The sequence below is a fragment of the Petaurus breviceps genome, unplaced genomic scaffold (assembly GCF_028583685.1).
Source record: "Petaurus breviceps papuanus isolate PSGF00001 unplaced genomic scaffold, PetGlider_PUasm1.0 115, whole genome shotgun sequence".
In the NCBI taxonomy this organism is placed as follows: Eukaryota; Metazoa; Chordata; class Mammalia; order Diprotodontia; family Petauridae; genus Petaurus; species Petaurus breviceps.
Window position 1 is genome coordinate 115,808 of NW_027185612.1, and position 26,759 is coordinate 142,566.

The 26,759-nt window shown below is 42.3% G+C and overlaps 1 protein-coding gene across 1 annotated transcript; it reads left to right on the forward strand.

The window, feature by feature from the left end:
• Nucleotides 1-480: 480 nt before the first annotated feature.
• LOC138157493 (zinc finger protein 282-like) lies at nt 481-25,782 on the forward strand. The gene is made up of 8 exons (XM_069083113.1): nt 481-811; nt 2,444-2,863; nt 6,357-6,483; nt 8,459-8,578; nt 10,333-10,452; nt 14,911-15,024; nt 17,811-17,924; nt 20,213-25,782. The coding sequence occupies exons 1-8, from the start codon at nt 641-643 to the stop codon at nt 20,959-20,961; spliced, it is 1,935 nt and encodes a 644-aa protein (XP_068939214.1). The 5' UTR covers nt 481-640; the 3' UTR covers nt 20,962-25,782.
• Nucleotides 25,783-26,759: the final 977 nt, after the last annotated feature.

Consider the following 26,759-nt stretch of genomic DNA (forward strand, 5'->3'; position numbering starts at 1 on the left):
TCACATAGCGGTCAAGTGTGGGAGTCTGGATCTGAACTCAAGTTTTCCTGATCCAGGCCCAGTGCTCCATCCACATCCCTTCAGCATAATACCTACCTGATGGTCATACCTTTAAACCAGGCCACAATTAAAAACACCTGTTCCTGGGGAGTGCACTCTCTGGGACCCCAGTCCACACCTTGGGGAAGCTCGGAATGTGTGCCCCCAACTTGGGGGAGCTTGGGGTGTGCGTTTTGGATCAAAGATCCTGGTGTGCACACTCTAAGGCTGGCAACCCCGGCTATGCTCTCCGGGGCCCCTGTCCCCATGCCCGCGGGTGCCCCGAGTGAGACACTCCAGCGCCCACGCTGGGCAGCCCGGGGGGGCGCTCTCGGGGCGCCCCATCTCTACGCTGGGGCAGCCCGGGGTGCTCTCGGACCCTCTCGACACGCCGCTGGCTGGGCCCGGAGGAGGGGCGGGGCCGGGCGCGGGAGCCCCGGCAGGCAGGCGGGCGCGCGGGCCGCGGGGAGGGGGGAGCCGAGGGGGACTGTTTGCTCCTACGGGCTGTAGATGGAGCTGTCCGGCCTCGGCGAGGGGGAAGGAGGCTGGGAACCGCTCCTCCCTTCGCTGGCCGGCCTGAGAGGGGAACAGGACTCCCAGGATGCAGTTTGTGTCAACACGGCCGCAGCCCCAGCAGCTGGCCATCCAGGGCCTGGGACTGGACAGCGCGAGCTGGAGCTGGGCCCAGGCGCTGCCCCCCGACGAGGTCTGCCCCCAGGAGCCCGGCGCGCCGCGAGCAGGGGAGATGGCAGAGGGCATTCCTCCCATGCAGGTGCGGACCCGATCCCCCCCCCGCCCAAGTAGTTAGCCGCCCGTCCCCCTCTAGGCCGGCGCCCGGGAGTTGGGGGCGCCGGGGAAGCGTCCCGGCCTCTGGCCCCCCTCCAGCCGTGGGCGGGGAAGCCACCGCCGTCAGCCCCCCGCCAGGCCCTAGAGAAGCCCCCCCCCTCCCCATTCTACAGAGCAGGAAACTGAGGTTCGGCGAGAGGAAGGGGCTGGCAGCAGAGCATTAGGCCTCAAGCCTCCGGGGCAGGCAGGCCCCCACCTCGCCCGCCAGGCTGGGCCCGCCTTGCCCCGGGTGTGGGCTGCGGGGGACGGGCGGCTAACTACTTGGGCGGGGGGCACTGCCCTCTCTTCGGGACGCACCTGAGCAAGGGCCACGGGGCCCTAGGTCCAGGACACCCTGGCCTGGGGGGGGATGTGGCAGGGCTGCTGCCCAGGCCCAGTCCGGGGCTCCCTCCTCTTCCTTCTCTTTCCTCCTTCCTTCCTTCTTTCTTTCTCTCTCCCTCTTCCTTCCTTCCCTTTCCTCCTTGCCTTCTTTCCTTCTTTCTCTCTCCCTCTTCCTTCCTTCCCTTTCCTCCTTCCTTCCTTCTTTCTCTTCCTTCTCACCTTCTTTCTCTCCCTCTCCCTTTCTCTTTCCCTCTCCCTTTTCCTCCCTCCCTCCCTCCCTTCCTCACTCCCTTCCTCCCTCCCTTCCTTCCTTCCTTCCTTCCTTCCTTCCTTCCTTCCTTCCTTCCTACCTATTTCTCCTTCCTTTTTCCTCCCTGACCCGGCAGAATGCAAGCTGAGTCACCTTGAGGAGCTAAAGTAGGGGCAAGGTGGGATGAGAGCTGGGATTAGTTGGTTTCTAGGTGCTGGCAGACCATTTAGTGGTGCAAAAGGCCATTGCCTTAGTATCTGTGACTTTCCTATCACCTGGGCTGCTAAGAGGGGTATGTATTTTTGTATGTATGTATGCTTGCATGTGTGTGCTTAGATGAAGAGAATTGCCTCCTTGAATAAGTGAATTTTCCAGGTAGCCAAAGCCTGACTCTTAAAGTACTAAACATGTCTGGGGGTGAGAAGTGCAGGTGTTTTAATTCCTTTAACCATTTTGGATGGAAATCTTTCTGAAATGTATCCCATATATATCCCTTGCCTTGTTGAATAGAATATGATCAAAGTAATTTATCCTTCATCTGTTGCTGTCATCAAGCTAGTCTACTTATTGTACTCTCCACACTGCCAACATACTGGCACATGTGAAAAGGCAGGTTGATATAGATGTACTTTAAAAGGCATTGTAAGATATTAGACAAGTATAAATGTCTATGCCCAGGTTTTAGGGAAAGTGCCATCCTACTGAAAGACAGGAATATCGGACACTCTGAGCTAAAGGTCTTGCTGGGGGTAGGTGGTGGTGATTCTTAGAGGACTAAAGGTGGTAGAAATATGGAGTCAGCTTGTAGGAAGCAGGGAGTGTGAGGAAGTCTGAGTGATGTAAGCAAGGAGAAGGGTGTGTGATGTTGGTGAGAAGCATCTGATGCTGAATGGCCAACTCCTGCTCCAAGGCTTTTACATGGACCAGCCTCTTGCCTTTCAAAAAGATCATCACCCTCATCCATCTCTTTTCGTCCTCTGTCATCAGGCTCAAGAATGGGACATGGACACCAGGCGTCCGATGCCCTTCCAATTTCCTACCTTCCCAGAGAGGGCACCTGTTTACCCTGACCGAATGATGAGGGAACCCCAGCTGCCCACAGCTGAGATCTCTCTCTGGACTGTGGTGGCTGCCATTCAGGCTGTGGAGAGGAAGGTAGATGCCCAGGCCAGTCAGCTGCTGAACTTGGAGGGGCGGACGGGGACGGCAGAGAAAAAGCTCGCTGATTGTGAGAAGACGGCAGTGGAGTTTGGGAACCACATGGAGAGCAAGTGGGCCATGCTAGGCACCCTGCTCCAGGAGTACGGGCTGCTCCAGAGGAGGCTGGAGAACATGGAAAACCTGCTGAGAAACAGGAACTTCTGGGTCCTCCGTCTCCCCCCAGGCAGCAAAGGAGAGGTCCCCAAGGTATGCCATGAACCATGTTATGTGGTGGGGGGAAACAGGCAAGCAATATCATGATACTCCATAGCTTCAAAACCATTGATCCCTATTGCTTATAAAATGAACAAGGGTCAGACTCCTCTTTTTGAGCAGATGGGACTCCTTTGGGACTGACAAATACATAGAGTATGTGTAGAGTAGTACTGAAAGGTAAGACTAGAAAGTTGATCGAAGCCTATTTTATTCTTTAGACAGCAGGTATCTGCTGAGGCTCTGAGGGGGTGATGTGGGACAATGGTGTCAAACTCAAATAGAAATGGGGGGTCACTAAACTAACCGAAGGCTTCCTATGGCCCAAATATTTACTTAGTTCTATAATTTAATGTTATCTGTATTTTTATTTATTCTGTTAAATTTTTCCCAATTGCATTTTAATCTGATTTGGGCAGCACTTAGGAGTTTAGTGGGCCACATGGCCTTGGACACATTTGCCAACTTTGGTGTTGGAGACATTATCCTGACTGCATTTTAGGAAGTGTAATCTGGTACTGGAGAGCAGAATGGATTGAATGAAGAGAACCTAGATTTTATTTGACTAAAGAGCAAGTAGATTATGAAGAAATAGAAGTAAAAATTATATAATTTTTAAAATCTCACTGTAAAAGTAAAGCTGGAGGTTTAAAGGGGGTAGAAAGATCAAGGGAAAGTGTGTTTTTGTTCTTTTAAGATAGGGTAGCCTAAGCATGTTTATAGGCAAAAAAGGGACAAATTTAAATGGAGAGACTGAGGAAAAAAGGAGGTAATTGATGGTATAAGGTCCTGAAGGAGGTGGAACCTACAGGCACATGGAAAGGAATTAGCCTTGGCAAGGAGGGAGGGGCATTTATTCCTCTAAAATGGGAGGGAAGAAGCACAAGAAAAATTTTAAGAATTCATATTGTATGGCCTTGATCTCTAAGTGGAAATAAAGGCTCAAAGTTATGTGGAAGAGAAACAATCTACTGTTATTTTTTAGTCAAATCTTCCAGACACACAGGAGTATGCTGGTAAATGTTTAATAACTAGCTCTCAGAAAAGGGGTGGTTGGAGATGTTCACATGACACACTTTTAAGTTTAATCTGCATTGTTAACATTCTCTCCATCACTTTTTAAAGTCTAGACAAGCAACAAAACAGTACATCAAACCCTGATTTTGTAATGTTTGTTGGTTTCCAAGGCATAAATGCTCACACTGACAATTTAATAATTTTCTCTCTCCAACCAGTTTGAGGCAACGCTAGCACATCCTTGGATAAGCCAAAGCATTTAATAAATGTACAAGCAACTACAACAGAGGCTCTGGCCAGCAAAATTCCCCCTGCCAGCTCAGCAAAGACCTCCCATACCTCAAGCAGTTCCCAGCACTCATCCTTATAGGACCTTGTGAAATAGAAGTTTTATTTTGTAGCAGCAATGATTTTTTTTTAGAAAGTGCATCATTCCACTTACGGTCACTAAACAATTTAGGAATAGCAATTAGAAATACTAAACAATTACTAAACATGATCCACAGGTCAGGTAACTTCATGGAACAATTGGCTTCTACTTTCAGTCTGGTCATTGATAAACCCAAGCCAAAGAGGTGCCCCTCTTCATTTCTTACTCTCACATCTGTGGGTCCACCATAAACCTTTCCAGTGATCCACCTACTGATTCTGCCTTCTTTGAGGAGTTAAGAACACTGCCCATCTTCAGGACACTATTATAGGATTAATTCTTAACTTTTATAATACAACTGAGATCTCGTGTAGCATTCTTCCAGAGTGAGATCACATACATTTTTAGGGTTAGGAGCTTCTGTTTTTGTTTGATTTTTTTAAGTTTTCCTTTTTTGCTATTATGAACTGAACAAACATGTACATTTTCCCATAGTAAGAATAGAAAAAATGAAAAAATGAGTATGAAATGGATGATAAATCTTTTATGTATATAATGATGATACATATCTTTTATTTATAAATATATATGGTTCTCCATGTTCCAATGAGAAACCTATAACTACTTGTTTGGAGGTGATTTGACCTACAATTTAACCTGATTACTGCCTCATTCGTTGTGCTTGGGTGATTGAAAGCACTTCCAAGAATTGATACCATACCTTAATCACATTGGACTCCAAAAACAATATGCCTCCTGTAGCCTTTTGTTCAAGGGCCCACTCTATACAGAAAGCTAAGTAAGGCAGGGCAGTGTGTGCTGCCATGCTAAAGTCTGTCTTTCCCCCTAAACCTTCCTGCCTTTTGGACTTCCTTATTATTGCTGAAGTCCCCACCATCCTCCCCATCACCTAGGCTTGCAGCCTTGTTTTGCTCTCTTTGATTCCTAAGACTTTCACTGGCCCCACATTTTCAAGAAAGTTGCCAAATCTTATTTCTACCTACCCAACAACTCTCATACATTCTAGTCTCCTTCTTGCCACTCATCCAGTCACAACCTTTGTTCTGGTTGTCATCCCATCTCATCTGGACTACTGCAAGAGCTTCCTAACTTTTGACCCTGCCTCAAGTCTTGCCCCCTTCCAATTCATCCTCTGCTTAGCTGCCAATGTGGTTTTCCTGAAGTATAGATAAAGCCATGTCACCTCCCCCACCCCAGCCCCAGTGCCTCCCTGTTACCTCCAGGGTCAAATATAAAGGCCTCTGTTTGGCATTTAAAGTTCTTTGTAACCTGGCCTCTTCCTAAATTTCCAGCCTTCTCACACTTCACTCCCCTGCACAAACTATGAGCTACCAATGTGCCTCCTGTAGCCTTTCATTCAAGGGCCCAGTCTGCCTGTCTCTGTGCTTGGACTCGGACCCATTACTTGGATTGTTCTCTTTAAGACTCAGCTCCAGTCCTGTTCTTAGTGCTCCTGTCCCTACCTTGTCATCTTCCACACACTGCTTGTGCTGTCCCATGTCAGTTTTCCCTCCTCTTTCTAGTCCATATATCTTGTATAGGCCTAGACATTTATGTGGTGTCTCCCCCGTTAGAATGTGAGCTCCTCGAGGCCAGGGACTATTTCCTGTTTGCTTTTCTTTATAAACTCAGCACTTTCTACAGTGCCTTATATTTAGTAAGCCTTTAATGAATGCTTGCTGACCAATTAAAATGAATAATACAGGAAATAATTGCAAGTGAGAGTTCAGTGTGATTTGCAATGGTCAGGGAAAGTTCATGGAAAAGGTGGGACTTGAGGTGGGTCATGAAGGATGAATAGGACGTACATAAATGGAAAAAAAAAATAAGGTGGAATTTTTCCAGCCAAGGGGAGTAATGTGAACAAAGTCACAGAAGCTAGATTGGTGAGAGAGAGGGATGCTGGCTGGAGTGGAAGGTACACATTGGAAAATAAGGATGGAAAGGTGGGAGCCTGAAGCCATGTTGTAGAAGACCTCACAACAGACTCCGCACTTGGTTCCGGCAGGAAGTGGGTAATGGAAGATCTGGAGGAGAGTGCTTCCTGGAGATACTGAGTTAGGATACTTACCGTTTCAGGTGCCTGTGACTTTTGTCGATATAGCTGTTTACTTCTCTGAGGATGAGTGGAAGAATTTGGATGAGTGGCAGAAAGAACTTTACAATAACCTCGTGAAGGAGAACTACAAAACCCTAATGTCACTAGGTAAAAGCTGCATTTCTCTTCTCTTTCTGTCTGTGCTGGACCGAGGCTGTAGAAATCCCAAGATAACGTGAAGGAGCAATGGATCAGGATCAGAATAATTGTTTTTTAGTCCTGATTGTGTCACTGGCTCACTGCTTAACCTTGATCTAGGCTATCTCACCTGGCCTCAGTATTCTCTTCTGTATAATGGGAAATTCCTTTCTACCTGGTAGAGATGTTTTAAGGATAAAATAAAGATTATGTTTATGGACAAAGGCAGCATTGTGTAGTGAATATAGAACCAAGCTGGGAGAAAGGAAGGCCTGGGTTCCTTGTGGTCTTTCTGGCATCCTGATTCTGTGATCTTGGGCAATACACCTAAACTCAGTTTTTCAGCTCTCTAAAACTGTGAATTGCAGAATACTTGTAGATATGCATTGGTAAAAGGTATTTCCTCACTAGGAGTTCCCTAAACCGATGAAATCATGGGTAGAGTCCTCCCCTTTGGGGGCATTTTGAAAAGTATAAAGCCCTATATCAATGAAAGATATTACCCAAATCTCTATTCATACTGTAAGCAAAGCACCTAGCATATCTTAGAGGACAACTTGTTTAAAATTGATATAGTAATTACAATAGAGTTAATAAAAATAGTATCTTCTGCTATATCAGTCCCATACCATTAGCAATTTTAAAGTACAGTAAAATCCTATTAATTTGGATCCCACTTATTTAGAATTTGTGATCCTTTGCAGAGACACTGGGTTGACATTTATCTTTGCCATATCTCTGAATGAAGGATTTACTAAGCAAATTATAAGTGGAAAAAAGGATTTCCAGAGGAATGTTGAAACTGCTTAAGAGAATAAACTATTTCCAAACACTTTAGAAGTATGATTTTTCATGTAAATAATTAATCACATACAAATGCTAGCTAAATGTCTTATTTTTTTCAAATTAAAAAAATTTAAATTTTCATTTGTTTTCAATGAACAAAAATCTATTTTCTCTCCCTCCAACCTTTTCCCTCTCCATCAAAAAAAAAAAAAAGGAAAAACAAAATCCTTAAAACAAATATGCATCGTCAAACAAAACAAATTCCTACATTGGTCATATCCAAAAAGTTTTATGTTTCCATCAGCATCCTGAGTCTATCACTTCTCAGGAAATGAGGAGCATACTTCATCATGAGACTTCTGGAATCATGATCATTGATACATTGATTAAGATTCTTAAGTCTTTCAGGTTAATTATCTTTACAATGTTGTTGTTTTATAAATTGTTCACTTGGTTTTGCATCAATTCAAACAAGTGTTTCCAGGTCTCATTTCTTTGTTAAAGCAGTGCTTCTAAAGATATCTCCTTGTTAATATTTTGGTTGCTCTAGTTTGAATAACTAAAAGCCCTGTTGAAATAGTATTCTGTTATTTGGACTTATCATTAATTCAGAATTGGTCTTCCTGTCCCTAGCAAGTCAATCCAAAGTAATTAGGTTTTGTAATTGAATATCTAATCACACTAATGTCTCTTTCAAAGAGGAGTAGAGGTTCCAAGAATTATATCTTTGGGGGGTTTTTCCCAGTGAGGATCATGCCTGTGTGTCCTTAAAGCAGATAGGCTGCTCATTCTAAAGCCAGCTGTTTCCCATGGGTGAGGGCAGTGATCTTCCTTGAAGGATATGGTAATAAGGTGCTCTCATTAGTTAGACCTTTCTGCTCCCCTCTGCCTCTTTTCTCGAGTCCAGTAGACTCAGAATTAGCCAGTCAGTTTGATCAGTTGGTTTTCTCCAAGATTGACTGCCCTCTCTGCTGGAAATTTGACCATTTCTATAGCAATTTTAAAAACTTTTCTCTGATTCATATATTTGCTTTTGCTGGTTTGGAGTTTTCATGAATAGAACCTGCAGAGGGTGGGCTGTCTGTATTGTTACCTTGGATGTAGTTCACTTGGTAAATGTTCTTGAATGTACATTTATTCCCATAAAATTTGATCACAGGTGCTGAGAATCCAGTGCCCAAGCCAGATGCCCAGTCTCGGGTAGAACCAAGGGAGGAACCATGTGTGTGGGAACAACATAACCCAGAGGAGAGAGAAATCCCAATGGATCCTAGCACAGGTGAGCACCTCTATAGGCATGTGTCCAGCAGTTAGAAAGCTCCGTTACTTCTTGGTTTAAGTGGATTTTCCTAGCCCTGATTGCTTATAATTAAGAGTTTTAGGCCACACAAAATGGCTACTGCTTTAGGGATACATCTACTTTCCAAGACCCTTTTACCAAAAAAAATGACTTACTGAAGAGCTGGAAACTATGGGAAGCAGGGCATAGAAGAAAGAAAGGATGAAAAGAGAAATGAGATCAAACAGTCTCAGACAGCCCTGTGACACAAGCCACCTCCATCTCTTAAACCTTGCTCCCACCACTACCCAAGAGAGTAGATAGGGGGTTCTCCAAATACTATATCTTTGTGACCCCAGCCCTTCCCCTTCTTCTACTCTCTGGTAACTCTTCAGCACAATGTGATCTAGTTTTAAGTTTCCATGCAATGCATTGGGTGCTTTAGGATTGACTTGTCTTCATGTAGGAAGGAAGGAAGCAAGCATTTATTAAGCACCTACTATATGCCAGGCATTGATCTAGGTGCTTTATGATTATTATCTCATTTGATCTTCATAACAACCCTGGTAAGTAGATGCTTTTATTACCCCCATTTTATATTTTGGGAAAGAGGTAGTTGAGGCAGACAGAGGTTAAGTGATTTGCCCAGGGTCACACAGCTAGTAAGTGTCTGAAGCCAGATCTGAATTCTGGCCTTCCTGACTCCAGGATCAGTACTCTGTCCACTGTACCATCTACCTGCCTCCAGCTACCTCTACAAAATTGTTGCTACTGAGCCACCATAAAAAGGTGTGTGCTTTTCCCTATAGAAGGAATGTGTTTGTGCTAAAGTAGCACCACACTCTCTACCTGTCTGCTTTGTGATTGACAGTGTGCATTTACAGGAAATCTAGCCAGTACCAGGGAGACACTCTTTGGTTGGGGAAAAGAACAGGGCCTTCATGCATTCATGGGGATGAAACCTACAGTTTTGTTGGCATCATACTCTAAATCATGAGTTCTCAAACCAGGACCCCAGTTCTTGGTTTTTATTTTTTAAAAACATTTTGATAGTTGTATTTAAATATAATCAGTTTCCTTTGGACTCATATATATTTGATTTTATACTTTGAAAAATTATTCATATAAAGGGTCTGTAACCTTTGCCAGATTGCCAAAAAGGTCCCTGACACAAGGAAGGGTGAGGAAACCCTGCTCTAACTAATGTACTTACTGAATTATAAGTGGTCCAGTAGTCCTGCTCATGCTTATTCCTGTTTTTGGTGCACCCTTCCTCTGATCTTCTCCCTTTTTGAGAGGCAGGGTGGTATCTTGAAATGACCACTGAAATGGGAGACCTGCCTTTGAATACCACCTCTGGCTTTAAGTAGATCTATGACCAGGGGTAAGTTTCTGGGTTTCAGTTTCCTCCTCTGTCAAATGGGACTAATAATGCCTGTGTCACATACCTCCCAGGGTGTTATTAGGAGCTTCTAAGGAAAAACTTGCATATGAAATGCCTTGCAAACATTAAAATGATCTATAAATGTCATGCATTATTAGGATGACCTCTCCCCATTTCTATTTCTCTTTGTTGTACAGGATCCCCCATGATTCTACTCCCCATTTTACTCTGTTATTCCAGTTTAGGTATGTGTTCCCTCTGTGGTTCTGCCGGCTGGCTGCTATTCTGAACTCCATCATGGAAATTATAATTTAGAAAAACTACAAGGGAGAAAGTAATGATATAATATAATGCAATTCTCTGTTCCTAGCTATAGAAGCTCTGATCCAAGCACCAGCTGCTTCCTCGCAGGTGAAGAGGGAAGAACCATTGTGTGCCAGGGTTCAGAGGTGCTCAGAAGAAAGAGAAATTGTTGCAGACACTGTCACTGGTAAGTGAGCAGAAAGAATATCTGCTGAATTTAAGGAGAAGAAAAGAAGGTGGGGAGGCACCATCAGGCATGGGGGAAGCTCAGTCACTTCCTACAAGGCACCTTTCAACTCTAAGCTTATTGATAACATATTGATATATATTATTGATAACATGTAGAAGTCTCACTAAAGGTCAGAGTTCTGTCAAGTTCAACGATGGATTATATATCCTGTAAGTGGTAATGGCCTCAGAGCAGAGGATAATAGTTGTCACATTCATTTCATTTTGTAGGAGAGGTGGGGAACTACCCCCAGACCTTCACCAAGGTATTTGTGTAAGAAAGACCGATTGCTCTTACCTCCCACCCAAGGGACCTTTCTTCTTCAAGGCCCCTGGAAGCAAACTCAGCTGACTTAGTTCAGACAAATAGTACTACACTAGGTCTGATTTCCAAGCTGCCATCATTATGTGCTCCCAGAGGGATGAAACTGTGGAGCTACCAGGGCATCCAAGCCTTGATCTGCAATCAAGATAAACATTTGTGAACACACTTTAGGGAGATGACTTTGGGTTTGCCATACATCCCTGATTTCCTTGGTCCTGCCCCACAGGTAGGCGTTCTTTTCACATCTACGAAGGCACCGTTCCTTTGATCATGGTTCATGCCCGACTCTCTCTCCAGTATCGACACTTCATTCTCTCCATGTCAAGACTAGTCTCAGTCATCCACCATGTCATCTACCAGAAATCTGCCAATGGATTTGAGGACCTAAATGCCATAGTAGAACTCTAATTAAGCAGCTAAAGGACCACATGGACTGAGCATTGGATTTAGAAGTCTGGGAGATATGACTTCAAGTCCTGCCTCAAATATTCAATAGCTGGGTGACTCTAGGCTAGTCACTTAACCTCTTACAGCCTCAGTTTCCTCATCTGTAAAATGGAAATTATAATAGCACCTACCTCCTCGGGTTGTTGTGAGACTCAAATGAAATAACAGTGCTTCACAAACCTTAAAGTGTAATATAAATGTCAACTATTGTTATTATCACCCTATTCCCAGCTGCTTCAGTAGTGTTGAGAAGTTTTGTATGCTATGAATGTCAACAGCCATGTGCCTTGCCCCTGTTCAAGCCTCTCAACATCAATATGTCCTAAGAAATCATTCTGACAAGTTAACAGATTATGGCAGCACAGAATAGAAGACCCATAGGACAAGAGAAAGGAAGACAAAGGAAGATTATGTTATGTACATGTACATATTTCACCAATACCTTTTGTCTTTACATCACAGTAATTTCAACTCTTCCCTTCCCCCCTCCCTCCACATAAACCCTCCTGACAACGAAAAACAGGCAAAAACATCCAACACAACAACTACATCTGACAGTGTATACAAGCATATCATATACAGACAATGTTCCATCCTTGCTTCCCTTTACTCTCTGCCATGAGGTGGTTGCTGTGTTTGTTATCTGCTCTCTGGGACTTTTGCTTTTATTTGGAGTTCAGCTTCCTTTTCTTGACCTTTTCATTTATGTTTTAGTCAGGGTACACATTGTTTTTTTTCCTTCTGTTTATTTTGTTCTACCCCAGTCTGTATAAATCTTGCCATTTAAAAAAAAATGTTCATATTTGTCATTTCTCATTGTGAAATAGCATTCCATCCTTGCCATGTACTGTAGTTCTTTCAGTCATCTTCCAGTGGAAGTTACATTGTTCACAACTGGCTAGGGGAAGAATTCCTAAGAATATATCAGATACAGAAGATTATAAACAACAGAGTAAATTATTTCAAATGTATTCAATTTAAAAGGCTTTTTTCAAGAAAACAACAACAAAATCAATGGAACTAAAACTGGAAGAAAAGAAATGGATTGGGAAACAATATTTGTATTAGACATCTGTAATAAAAGTCTGAAATCCCAAGCCTAGAGCAATTTGACACAAATTATTATGGATCAAGAACCATTCCCCAGTAGATATTTGGTTAAAGGATGTGAATAGTTTTGCAAAAAAGAAGTGTAAACTACCAGTAACTATGTAAAAAAAAGAATTAATAATTAGAGAAGTACAAATTGGAACAGTTGAGTTAATGACTATGTCCATCAGTGCTTGGCACATTAATAAATGGGCATTTAATAAATAGTTACCCAGGTGGTAGAGTGAATAGAGCACTGGGCCTGGAATCAGGAAGACCTGTGTTCAAATCTTGCCTTAGACATTTACTAGCTATATGACCCTAGGCAAGTCATTCAGCCTCTGTTTGACTTGGTTTCCTGATACATAAAATGGGAATTATAATAAGCGCTATATAAATGTTAGTTATTTATTAGAATTAAATGCTCTGTATCTAACATCAAATTAATAAAGATGGAAGAAGGCTCAGAAAGTCTGAACTGCATTAAGAGGTATAACTTCTAGGACTAGGAAGATGATAATCCCACTATACTCTGACCTCATGAGACCTTTTGGGTGCCATGCTTTAAGAACGTCATTGTTCTGTTGGAGGAAGGCAACAGCATGTTAGGCTGAAGAAAAGGGGACTGTCATATGAGGGAAAAAGTCAGTTTGTTCTGTTTAGCCATGAAGAGCAGAACCAGAAGTAGTGGATAAAAAGTACAAAAAGGACAGTTTGGTCTTGATGTTTAAAAAAATCAGCAACAAGAAAAAAACTCCAGCAAACTTCCTAACAACTAGAGCTGTCTCAAAGTGGAATGGGCTGCCTTAAGAGGTGGGGGCTCTGCACCTTGCAAGTCTGTAATCAGAGGCTGGGCGACCACTTGTCATGTAGGAATTGGTGAGAATTCCTTTCCTTTCATACACAAGTTAATCTGTGGCCTCTGAGTTCTCTCAGCTCTGCAGTTCCATGAGGCTGTGATTCACAGTTAGTGGGACTGTAAATTGATCTAAACTTTATTGAAAACAATTTGGAGTTATGTGAGAAAAGTTACTAAATTTTTCATCTCTTTTGACCTAGAAATACCACTACTGAGTTTATACCCAAAGGAGGTCAGTAACAGAAAGAAGGACCCATTTCTACCTGAATATTCAGAGCAACACTATTTAAATAGTAAAGAACTAGAAACAAACTATGTGCCCAGCAATTGGGGAATAGCTAAACAAATCTTGGCATAGAATGCTGTGCTGTCAGAAATGACAAATATGAATAATTCAGAAACCTGAGATTTGCATGAACTGGTACATGGTGAAGAAAGGCCAAGAAAACAACGTTAAATGAAGACCACAATAAAAAGCAGCAAAACTCAGGTCACAGTTGGGGTTCTGATGACTAAAGCATACATCCTTCCTTCCTGTTAACAAATGATAAATTAGAAAAATAGAAAATAATAAACTTCAAAAATAGAAAGCAGAATGTATCATCAGTCAAAATCACTATGTTAAGTGGTTTTGCTTACCTGTTTTTTAGGGGAAAATACTATAGGAGAAGAGCCTCATGTGTCAAAACTATATATCAGTACCTATAAATAGAAAAAAAAAAAGATGCAGCAGGACACACTGATAACAGCGAGGAATGACAGTGGAGAAGTAAGAGGACTATAAAACCTGGCCGAAGAACCATACAAAAAAAGCACAGCAGCCCAAGGCCATTTGGGGTAGGGGCATATAGCTTTGTGCACCTCAGTAATGTCCAAGGACATCTCTGTATAAAGCACAATATAATCAATAACTGGGCAAGAGGATTTAGGGCTTGAAAAAGGGACCTTAGAAATTCATATTAATAATGAATTACATCCATCATACATATTGTTTAAGAATACATTTTTGAAACATTTTCAACAAAAGTAGCTAAAATAAAAGTAATTTGGAACTGTGGTTCATTGGAGCAATTTCTGTCATTTGGCCGGAAAGTTACCATTCATTCATCAGTCTTTTAATAAAATGCCTACTGTATGCAAAGCACAGTTAGGCACTGAGGAAGATGGAAAGATAATTAAGAACTGTTGCTCCTTTACATGAAGGTCACAATCTGCTTGAGGACAGAGTGGTGTGAAACACATACTGATATTCAGCAATATATTGCAAAATTTAATGAAAAAGGCAAAATAGTGAGTCTGAGGAAGGAAAGACCATGTCTTACTGACCAGATCAGGGGATGAAATGGTATTTGAACTGGGTCTTAAAAAATTGGTAGGATTTCAAAAAGGGGAGATAGAAGGAGGGCATTCCAAGTATGGGAATGACTTGAGCCAAGATGTGGAGTGAGAAAATGGTTAATTTGTAAAAGGGATGGCAAGTGGTACAAGTTAGCTAGAGTGGAGCACAAGTAGAGAGATAAGGCTAGAAAGAAAGGACACCATTCAACTTGCCTCTCAGGTTGAACTGTGTCTTGCTTCAGTTTGTTTCTAATTCCTCAAAAGGGGAAATGGGGATGGTTTGAGATGTCCATAAACCAACTCTAATAGGAAGTGGGAAATGAGGAAACAAGTTAATGCCTTTTTTCCCCCCACAACAGACTCTCCAATTTCTACCCAGGACATCTTATCCCGTATTAAGCAGGAAGAGCAACATTGTGTATGGGATCAGCAGGATTTGGAGGAAAGGGACATTCCCACAGACCCCAATTCAGGTGAGGAAAAGTTCATTGATTCCAGAATACCAAGTATAAGCTAGTATGTTAAACCCATTTTCATAAAAGTCTGGTGGGTGATGAGATTTTAATGGATTTGGTCAAGAGGCTGTTTCAAAATAGCTAAAGTAAAGAGCAGCTACAGTTTGATTTTTGAGTAAGTTAGACTGAAATTCTAAGCATGAATATTTACAACATTCATGAAGAGATTTCATAAAAATTAGAGAATCATGGAATGTCAGAAAGAGAAGGGGCCTTAAGAGATCATTTACTCCTCATTTTCCAGAAAAGGAAACTAAGGCTCAGAAAGGTTAAGTCACTTGCAAAAGGTCACATGACTAGTGTCAGGGCTACTTAAACTTGAACTTAGATTTCCCAACTCCTACCATTCTAATCTTCAGAACAATACATTGCTGTGTTCATTTAACTGTAGAGCTTAATGTAACCTGATCTCTCATTTTGAAGCAGCCAGGACAAAATAAAGAAATTTTAATGGTTCTGTACATGTCCGTGTCAGAGAGTAACTTCCCTCTTTGGTAATTGATCCTAATTCTAATATAGAATTTTACTTGGGAAACTTTTGGAGAAGGCATATTCTGGAAGAATAAAAGATACATAGAAACTCTTCTGGCTGACAATTCATTAGGATAGAAGAGTGAGATGGTACCTTAGAAGTATATTACTTTACAGTTACAAAAATTTAGTTATATCCTTCTATTTTGCAGAAGGAGGAAGCCAGAGAAGACTCTAGATCTCCTTGTAGTTCCTAGATTTAATTGTTTTGATTAGTAGATAAGGAAACTGCTCCCTCATCTAGGACAGAAGAAAAAAGCAACATCTTAATCCAGTCTTCATCATGATTTGCTAAACCTTTAAGATTTTTTAATTGCAGCTGTTACTAGTGACTTTTCTCTTCAATCCTGTAGTGTTTGCTGCTGCTGATTTGTTGTTTTTATTTGTTTCTTGTTTGTTTACTCTTTAAATTACAACATGAAAAACCTGGAAACCAGTGGAAATATCCCGTGGTTCCCAAAAGAGTTTCCCTCACAGATGAGGAAACTGAGGGACAGAGAGGTCAAGTAACTTGCTAACAGCATCACACAGTAACAGGTGTTTCAAGTAGAATTTGAAACTCGGGTCTTCTGACTCCAAAGCAAGTGCTCTTCCCAGGGTATAGGCTCTTCCATACTCTTTTGACCTCATTTTCCTGTTGAGGAAGATTCTTCTGCCTTAAGGGAACCATTAGGATATATATTGTTTTTTTCCCTTATTGCTGCTTATTATTTTTTAATCAAGCCCTAGAAACTGTCAGGAGTCAGTTGTTTTTTCTCTTTTTCCTCCTCTCTGTTCTTCAAAGCACTAAAGTTTCTTATCAACTCATTTTTTCCCTCTGTGGTGTAGTAGAAAGAATATGAGACTGAGCATTCCCCAACTGATAAATGGTCAAAGGATATGAACAGGCAGTTTTCAGAGTATGAAATTAAATATATCTATAAGCATATGAAAAAATGCCCTAAATCACTATTGATTAGAGAAATGCAAATCAAAACAACTCTGAGGTACCACATCTCACCAGTCGGATTGGCTAAGATGACAAAATAGGAAAATGATAAATGCTGGAGAGGATGTGGAAAAATTGGAACACTAATGCATTGTTGATGGAGTTGTGAACTGATTCAACCATTCTGGAGAGCAATCTGGAACTATGCCCAAAGGGCTCTAAATAAGTGAATTTGACCCAGCACTTCTAGGGTTATATCCCAAAGAGATCATAGAAGTGGGAGGAAGACCTGTATGTACAAAAAAATAGCAGCTCTTTTTGTGGGGTCAAAAAATTGGAAATCAAGGGGATGCCCATCAATTGGGGAATGGCTGAAGAAGTTGTGGTATATGAATGTAATGGAATAGTATTGTGCTATAAGAAATGAGGAGCAGACAGACTTCATAATAACCTGGAGAGGCTTATATAAACTGATGCTGAGAGAGAAGAGCAGAACCAGGAGAAAGATGTACACATTCACAGACACAATGTATGTGTGACAGCTAACCTTGATAGACTAGACTCCTTTCAGCTATGTAAGGTTATAAGGCAACTCCAAAAGACTCATGACAGAAAGAGATATCCACATCCAGAGAAAGAGCTACAGAGTCTGAATGCATATTGAAGCAAACTACTTGCTCTCTTTCTTTTTCTTGTTTTGTCTTGTTTCCCATTGTTCATTCCATTGGTTATAAACCTTTACAATCCGACTAATGTTTAATGTGAAGGTGTTTGTAGGTTCTGTTTTACTGCATGCTGCCATGGGGGGGGGGAGAAAATTTGAAATTCAAGGGATTGTGGAACTGAATGCTGTAAACTAAAAGTAAATAAACAAATTAATTAAAAAGAAAAAAAGAATATGAGACTGAGGGTCAGAAGCCACTAAAGCCCTATTGACTTTGAGCAAGTCAAGTCTTACTTCTCTGATCCCTCATTTTCTCCTGAGTCAAATGTGGATGACAGTCCTTATTCCACCAACTTTACAGGGATGTCACTAGGATTAAATGAGATCATATTTGTGAATGCACTTTAGAAGAACAAATCTGGAAAATATATTCAAAGAATGATAACTGTAACCCATTCTTAATGCTGAAATGGTGTTTGCTGACAAGAGTTTTGAATACTTTGCTGGGGTGCTCCTTAGGAGTCAGCCAAATCTAACACTGACTTTTTGTATGTGTGTGTGTGTGTGTGTGTGTGTGTGTGCGCGTGCGTGCGTGTGTGTGTGTGTGTGTGACATGCCCAGAATCTCTGATCTCAGCACACGACATTCTATCATGGATCAAACAGGAAGAGGAGCCATATCCCTGGGGCCCACCAGATTCAATGGAAAGGGACATGGCTATTGATGCCACTGCCGGTGAGTAATACCCCCATGGGGACATGGGAGCAGAGGCTTAAGCTGACATGGTAAAGGTCTTCCTGAATGTTATGAGCAGCTGTGGAGGAAGAGATCTTGCTGTGGATTGGAGTGGCCAGTCAGTTACTTGGAGAGTAACATTTAGAGGCTGAGGGATTGACATCTTTCTAGAATTCTGCACTGAGATAAGTAAGTTCTGGTTTCATATTCTCCCACTTGCTAGTTGTTAGAGCTCCAGCAAGAAAAGGCCACTTTCAGCCCTTGCTGAGAGTGAGGGGTCATGGGGGCAGCAGCCAAGCCCCATGTCAAAGAATACTGGTCCACAAACCTTCTCTAGTTTTCATCATAGGCGATCTCAAAGGCAGTTAGCGTTATGCCCATTATGGAGTTTGTTTTTGTCATTGTTGAGTCATTTCAGTTTTGTCTGACTCTTTGTGACCCCATTTGGGGTTTTCTTGGCAAAGAAACTGCAATGGTTTGCCATTTCCTTCTCCAGCTCATTTTGCAAATGAGGAAAACAGGATGAAGTGACTTGCCCAGGGTCACATAGTTTATACATGTTTGAGCCTGGATTTGAACTCATTCCTAAGTTATGACAAATCCAGTACTCTATCTACTGTGCTACCTAGCTAAATTATAACTTCTGAAAAAGGAGATGCCCAGATTTAATTTAAGTGCCATTGTAACACTTGACCCCCTTTCCAGGTTCAGCAACATTGCATAGCCTGAGGGTATACACAGTGCAAAGTGCCTAAGCTTTGTGTTCCAAACCAAAGCTGCAGTGAAGTTGTGTGATGCAACATGGGCAAACCATGCCAGAAACACCTTGGATTCATTATGTGTTTGATTTCGAATTAATTTTTGGTTGTTGTGTGTTTAGAAACCTTTTATTGTTGCCAGATTTTTTGTAGTCCTAAAATGAGTTAGTCTCTTCCTCCATACCCTTACATGGAGGTGAGATAAGAACCCTGTAATACAGAAAACTATCTAATTAAGAGATAGTTATCATCAAGATTTTCTCTGGTGTAGCAAGCAAAGGAATTTGACCCAAAACAAAAGGTAAACTATGGAGGCAAGTTTCTCCACCCAGCTAGTCCCATTTCCTATCTTTATTAAGTCTACCTATCAGCAGGAAAACCCCACTGCTTTGGGGCTGTGTTCTGGCCAGCAGAAAAATGTCGGTCTCCCAAAAGTTCTATAAATAGTTTTTTGGTGAGATGCTGTAGTTGAAAAATTCATCACCCTTTAGCTAACCCAATGATGCATCTCTCTGTCCTTAGCACTGGTCCTTCAATGACAGTGATACAGTCCATTGTCAGGCCTATACTAGAATCATATGCAGATCAGTGATTCCCACCAATGCTTGCACTGTGCTGGCATAGACTTTTTTTTCAATTTTATTTTCAGCTCTGAATTATCTCCCTTCGCCTCCTCCCCCACCCATTGAAAAGACAAGAGAAACAAAACCCATTACAGATATTTATAATCATGCAAAACAAATTCCCATATTAGCAATGCTCCTCCCCCCACCAAAAAAAAAAAGAAAGAAGGAAATTAAATTAAATTAAATTAAGAGAAAATAAAATGTTTCAGTCTGTACTGAGTTAATCAGTTCTCTCTCTGGAGGGGGATAGCATGTTTTATCATGAGTCCTTTAGAACCGTGGTTGGTCATTGTGTTGATCAAAGTTACCCAGTCTTTCAAAGCTGATTATTTTTGCAATATTGTTGTTATTTTATAAATTGTTTCACTTTGTATCAGTTTATACAGGTCCTTCCAGGTTTTTCTGAAACCATCCTCTTCATCATTTCTTACATCACAATTGTATTCCATTACATTCATATACTATATCTTATTTTGCCGTTCCCAAATTGATGGTTGCCCCCTCAGTTTCTAATTCTTTGCCACCACAAAATGAACTGCTATAAATATTTTGGTACATATGAGTCCTTTTCCTCTTTCTTTGATCTCTTTGGGGTATAGACCCAATAGTGATAGACAGGTTAAAGGATATGCAGAGTTTAATAACTTTGGGGGCACACTTCCAAATTTCTTTCCAGAATGTCTGAACTTTGAAATCTAGGTTCACTTCCATGCCAGGAGGCATAAGATCAGCATTACCACAGGTATTTCATTATTATTAGGGTAATAATACATACATACTATCTACCTCATAGAGTTGTTATTAATATCAAGTGAGATAATCTATGTGAAAGCTCTTGAAAGGGTAAAGTGCTTAGGGTCATTATTATTGTTATAATTTGTACAATCATTTTTCTCTGTCCTAGGAGATGGGCTGCTGATGGTCAAGAGTTCTACCCTACCTGTACCCCAGCACCAGTCCCACCAACAAAATATTACCCCACTCCCTGGCCCTGAGAATTCAGGTGGGGGACCCAGCCGGGGAGTTGTTGGGATGCTAGATGATCTTTTCCCAATGGTCCCAAGGGAACGGGGTCTCTGTGAAGGTCTCCATAGCCCTCCAGGGAGCCCAGCAGGTGAAAGTGGTGGTGGTGATAGCAGCAGCCTAGCTGGTGAGCACCAGCGGAGCCATTTCCTCTCACCTGGACAAGACAAATCACACTTCTGTCTTCAGTGTGGCAAGACGTTTGATGTACGAAAGAGCCTGATGATTCATCATCGGAGCCACACCAAAGATCGGCCTTTTGAGTGTGCTGAATGTGCGAAGAGCTTCAATTGCCACTCAGGCCTGATCCGCCACCAGATGACCCACAGGGGTGAGCGTCCCTACAAATGCTCCGAGTGTGAGAAGACATACAGCCGCAAGGAGCACCTACAGAACCACCAACGCTTACACACCGGTGAACGGCCCTTCCATTGTGCCCTGTGTGGCAAAAGCTTCATCCGGAAGCAGAATCTGCTCAAACACCAGCGCATCCACACAGGCGAGCGGCCCTACCAGTGTAGTGAGTGTGGCAAGAGTTTCCGGTATAAGGAATCACTCAAGGACCATCTTCGGGTGCATAGCGCCAGCCTTGGGACCTCTCGGCCCCACCAGGCACTGGAACGGGACTAGGCCAGTGCTGAGGGGTGGGGGGTTGGGGTAGGTATTGGTGGTGGGATATGGGGGATAGGGTGGGGGAATCTAGTGAGGGATGAGGCTGGAGGAAGGAGAGAGGGTTGAAGCCCTCTGGGGAAGCATGGGATGGGGAACCAGATAGAAGTATTAAAAATCACTGGTAACTCTTTCCCTCCTCATACCCCTCATGTGGTCCTGGGGTTTGGGGACCTTAATTGCACTCCAGATCAAGCCCCTTGAAAGCTGGGCATGGATGTTTGATCCACCCTGCCCAGCCTGAATGGAGAGCCCAGGTCTTCACTCACCTAGTGGACCATGGACCAAAGGGGCTGACAGTAGAACCCTGCCCAAGAGTCAGGAACAGTTTGAGAAGGTGATAGTGCAAAAGTCTTAGACTGAACACCTGTAAAATTAGAAGTGGTTGGTGCTCCTGGGCCTGGGTCAGCCCTCAACCCCAGCCATGCTTCTCAGACCTAATCAAGTAAGGGATAGGGAGGGGACCCTCCAGTAGCTCCCTCCTTTACTGGATAGGACCATGGATCCAGAGCAAGGGAAGCAGTGAACCCAGGATTACCTGTTAAACAGCATTGCACCTGGGAGTGGTGAGCCAGGGATCCCCAGGGCCCATCTAGGCCTGAAGGGACAATCACTTATACTGCAGGTAGGAGAGTCCCTACAGAAAAAAGGGAGACAGAGAGGGATGTGTTAAGGGATGGGATCTAAAATGGTGGCACCACCTTGTCTTTGAATAGTGCTTTAGACTTTCCCAAAGCACTTTCTAGGCTCTTTTCCTCCTTTCACCCTCACCACCTCCTTCTTTGTCCACTGGATCAGATACCCCAGATCTTCACCTATGCAGGTGATGGATCAGGATCAAGATAGCCTTATGCCCCTTTGACAGATAAGGAAGCTGACACACAGGGAAATTAAGCAACTTACCTGAAGTCACAAGGTAGGACCAGAACTCAGGTCCCCCTGACTTCTAGTCTAGTGCCTGTGCTGTTCCACCATACTGTCCTACCTCAGTCATTTGAGCAAGTGCTTCAGCCTGGCCCTCTCCTGCCCACCTTCATTAGGACCAGCAAGGAGTACTTGTGGTTACCTTTTGTGGGTGGGGAAAATTGGAGAGCAGATGGTCCACACAGTGTCCATCCCAGGACTGAAGACAATGCTGCTGAAATTTGTGCAGATCTCACTGAGCTCTCGAGGGAGGGAGGAAGTGCTGGGCTCCATCCACCCCCTTCCGCAAGAGCTGATACAGCAGCACCTTGATTTGACTGCTTGAGAGAAAGGGGCTAAGCCTTCCCTGGAGTCAGATCTTGGCCTGCCTGAGGGCCTGTCGTGGATTTACTCCAGCCTCTCTAGGGAGCAGGGTAGTAAAGAGGGGGTAGAGTGGTTATGCCAGAGGGATGGGTGGACTCTTCCCAAGGGTCCAGTAGATGTCAGCCACAGTTCTGTGGTTCTTCCCTTGCCCCTTGACCCCTGGGCTCTCTTAATTGGTGCTATCTGTACAGTTGAGGACAGTTATGGACAGTGATCCTAACGTGTCATGGTGCCTGGTGAGCGGTTCTTTTGTTGTTGTTGTTATATTTTTTTAGAGAGCACCACTTGACTCCCTCTTTTATGTGTGCATCTTATGTGGCCCCAGGGCCTTAACTCCCCAGGGGCCACATTCTTTGTGTTTGTGTCTTGCATGGCCCTGCAAAAAAAAAAATTAAAAAAAAATAAGGCCACTGAGGGTGGGATGAAGTGCCCTGAGGCTCTCAATGCATTTATTTTAAAAAAAAAGTACTTTTCCCTCCCTTGCACTCTGACCCCTGCTTCTCTCCCATTCTGGAAGGGGGTTGCCTGGGGAGCAGTGAGAAGGTAGCCCTCCATGCCACCCCTTTTGAGCTTGCAGCTTCTGAACATTTTCCTTGTCTCCTTCTCTGCTTCTCCCAGACTCCCAATTGCTGCACAAAGGGAATTCTTGCAGCAAAATAAAAGGGGATGTCCAGACTTCAGGTGTTAGAACACTGACATGTTCACGGTGCTGGGGCTTTCTCCAGCTTGGCTGCATATAGCAAAACCCAAATTAACTAGAATCCAGTTTTATCCGAAGTTGCTTTATTTTCATTGTTTGCTTTTGTCATGTTCCAATTTTAATAAAAAACGTAACTCAAGAAAAGCTGAGATCAGAAATGTTGTCAGAGTATTAGTCACAGAATGTTGGAAGTGGAAAAGGGACTTTAGGGATTGTCTTGTCCAGTTTATCATTTTACAGGAAAGCAAATTAAAGCCCAATGAAATGACTTAACCAAGGTCACAAATCAAGTTAGAGGCAGATCTGGGACAAGAAGTGACATCCAGTTTTCTTTCTACCACATCATACTAAATGACAGCAGATGTCTTGGGACCAGTCTATACTTAACCCTATCAGTCAATGTCAGTCTCTAAGCCTGGAAAATGATGACTGATGTTCAGAATGTTGCTCCTAAAATCACTTTAAGATAGAGAGATTGTACCCTGGCCCCTGGCCTCCCTGTACTGAAAGATTTTTAATAAGGATTGGTTTATCAAGCTTTGATTGGACTGGGAATGGATTCCCAGGCCTTTCATCAGTCCTGCCCTACCCTTTCTCTTTCATCCTGGATAATACTAGCCAGGGCAAGATCTAGAATTCTCTAGAAACGTGGTTCTCAAAATATGGTCTAGGGACCCCTCCCAAGGCCCTTTTGAGGGTTTATATGTCAAAACTCTTTTCACAATAATACTAAGATTTTTAATTTCTAATATGGTAAAAATATCAGTATGTATAACCTACATAAACAAAAACTCCACAAGGGATCCCCAATAACTTTTAAGAATGTAAAGGGTTCCTGAGACTAAAAAGTTTGAGAACCACTGATTGAGAATAGCCTTTCTCAGTGTTATGCCCATTGACTGGGTTCAGCTAATTGAATAAGTTCTCTAAGTCTACTCCTCTGTAAGGACCACATGAAATGGAAGGGGGAAGGTCTATGTATCCTTAGCCAAGAGAAGATAACATATCTGTTTCCAGCCAATGAGTCAGACACAAATATCTGAAAATGTCTTGGCTCTCCTTTAGCCAGTTTGAGGCCAGATGGTAGTGAGAGCAGGTCTCAGGTGGGTGAGTAGTTGAAGAATTAAAAAAAAAAAGTGATAAATGGCCAAATGTCATTCAGTAAATTTCAAGTACTTGCTGTGTTTGAGACACCATACTAGGCAGTGTGGAAGACACAAAGATATAGGGTATGACCCCTGCTCTCCAGATCCTTATAATTTAAGGGAAGGAATTAAATGTGTGCCCAAATAGCCACACTACAAAGCAAATATGAGTGGCACTGATTGTTATTTGAAGGGTTGTCATGAACTAGGGATAAGACTTGTTTTGCCTGGCCTCAGGAATCGGGATGAGACCCAGTGGGTAGAAGTTACAGAGAGAAAAACTTCCTAATAATTAGAGCTGTCCAAAAATAGAAATGGAAGTCTTTAGGTAGTCTAGATGACCATTCATGTGGGCCATGGAAGAAGGGAATCCTTCAGGTACAAATAGAACTAGATGTTTCTGAGGTTCTTTTTAACTTTGAGATTCTGAGTGAATAGCAGAAGGAATTGATTGACTTCCATTTCTCCCTTCACCTGAGATCCCCACAAAGAGTCACAAATGAAAATTGATAGAGGCACTCTGATCTAAAGAGTTAATTCAAGGAAGTCTTTTTTGAGCTACTACCTCTATCCTTTGCTAAGCCTTTTGAAGGATACAAGAGAAAACAGAGGCTCTGCTTGTCAAAGAGCTTTACTGTCTAGTTGGAGAGATAAACCATATTTAGGCAAAAAGGTAACTAGGGCCAAGTGATATAACATGCTACCGAAATTCAGAGGAAGGAGAAATATCACTGGCAGGCATGGTTAATAAAAGCTTTATGAAGGAAATAGACTTGAACTGATTCTTGAAGGATGTCTAAATTTGAATGGGTGGAAATGAGTGAGGATATTTGGGGAGAATGGAACATACAAAAGCAGGAAGGGGAAATGGGTATGATTTGTTGGGAGAGAAAGTGAGGACATCAGTCTTGCTCACCAGCAAAGAGGGGGAAAATAGAAAAGTATATTGGGGATAGATCAGGGAAGATATTGAATGCCAAACAAAAGGAATTCAGACTTAATGTATAGTCAGTAGGGAATGCAAGAAGGTTCTGGAAAAGTGATGTGACTTTCAATCAGTGTTTAGATAAAATTAGCAAAAGCAGAAGATTCTAGGTTTTACAAGTGGAATGGATCTTAGAGGACATCTAATCCAACCCAGATTTTTGTGACCTTTAGTTGAGGACCTATTCCCTCTCACATTCTGTCTGTTCCATGAAGGACAAGGGGGGGATGGAATATATCCTTGACTAAAGGCCACAAAAATCTTTACCTTCGTAAACTCACAGAATCTCAGAGTGAGAAAGGACCTTAGAAGACATCTAGTCTAACCCATATCTGAAAAAAAAATCCCCTGCAAGTGGTCTCCATTGAGAGATCTAGTGTCTCCAGAAGCAGCCCATGACATTTTTGGATAGCTCTAAATGTTAGAACTAATTAAAATTGTACCAGTAAGGCACTACCTATTGTTGCAAGATAGAATCATGATGTGTTCTAGAACAACATTAGGGGTGTCAGTCATCTGGGGAGTAGATCCTCTTCTGTCAGGGTGGCAGTCTATGAGGAAGTATACCCCTTTGTGCATGGGGAGGCTGAGAGTGATTCAATGACTTGATTTTCCCTTGTTATTTACTTTGCTATTCTGTCTTAATTAAATGCTTTGCTATTTGATTTATGGTTTCTGCTTGATCTATTAGTAGAGGATGCATTAAATGCAGACAAGCCATATTTGATTGATTTTGATTACCTGAAACCACAACACATCTGTGGTAGAGGTTCCAAAGTGGTATAGGTCCCCTGCTATATATACTCATTTGAGCCTCACAAAAGCCATATAAGATAGGTATCTACAGCTACTTTGCCTTCATAAACTCACAGATTCTCAGAGAAAGGACATTAGAAGCCATCTAGTCTAACCCATATCTGAAAAAAAAAAATCCCCTCTATTATTATCCCCATTAAATGAGATTATATTTGTCTAAATAATATTTATTTGATTCATAATTAAGTGATTTGTTTAAATGACTTCATTTGATTAAATGAGATAACATTTGTAGAGCACTTAGCCCATGACTGGGATGTAGTAGCCCTATAGGAATGCTTATCTACTTCCCCATCCTCTTCTCTCCCCATCCAACATTTTACCTCTGAGGAAACAATCACCTGAGGTTACTGACAGTCAAAAGGACATGACTTTGAGTTTTTTCTCCAGAAACAGTGATGAGCTTATACTATACTATCTGTACTCTTTCTTGATCTTCTTTATCCCTTCTGTCATTAAATTTACATTGAGATCTTAGATCTCATCATTTTGTCCTCTTCTCCCCTCTTCTGGTATATACAGCTGCGCAGAGGATTCACAAAAAGTTTGAGCTACATTTCCATTATCCTGCCATAAAGAGCTTATCATTTTTTTTTTTTACCAATTTACTACTAATAATAGCCACAGTAATTACAAATTGCCTTAGATTTGAAGGCAAGAACTTACTTTTTAACATTTCAAACATTTTTATATCTATTTGATCATTTGAATTTCAATACACCCATCAGGTAAGTCTAGAGGCAGCTAAGAGAACACTGGACCTGGAATCAGGAAGATCTGAGTTCAAATCCAGCATCAGATACTTACTAGCTATGTGACCCTGGGC

What these genes read in the sequence shown, in the direction of transcription:
- LOC138157493 (XM_069083113.1), top strand. Translation starts at nt 641, where the DNA reads ATGCAGTTTGTGTCAACACGGCCGCAGCCCCAGCAGCTGGCCATCCAG. An exon ending in AGGGCATTCCTCCCATGCAG is followed by an intron (nt 812 to 2,443) that starts GTGCGGACCCGA and finishes CTCTGTCATCAG; the next exon opens with GCTCAAGAATGGGACATGGA. An exon ending in GGCTATTGATGCCACTGCCG is followed by an intron (nt 17,925 to 20,212) that starts GTGAGTAATACC and finishes TCTCTGTCCTAG; the next exon opens with GAGATGGGCTGCTGATGGTC.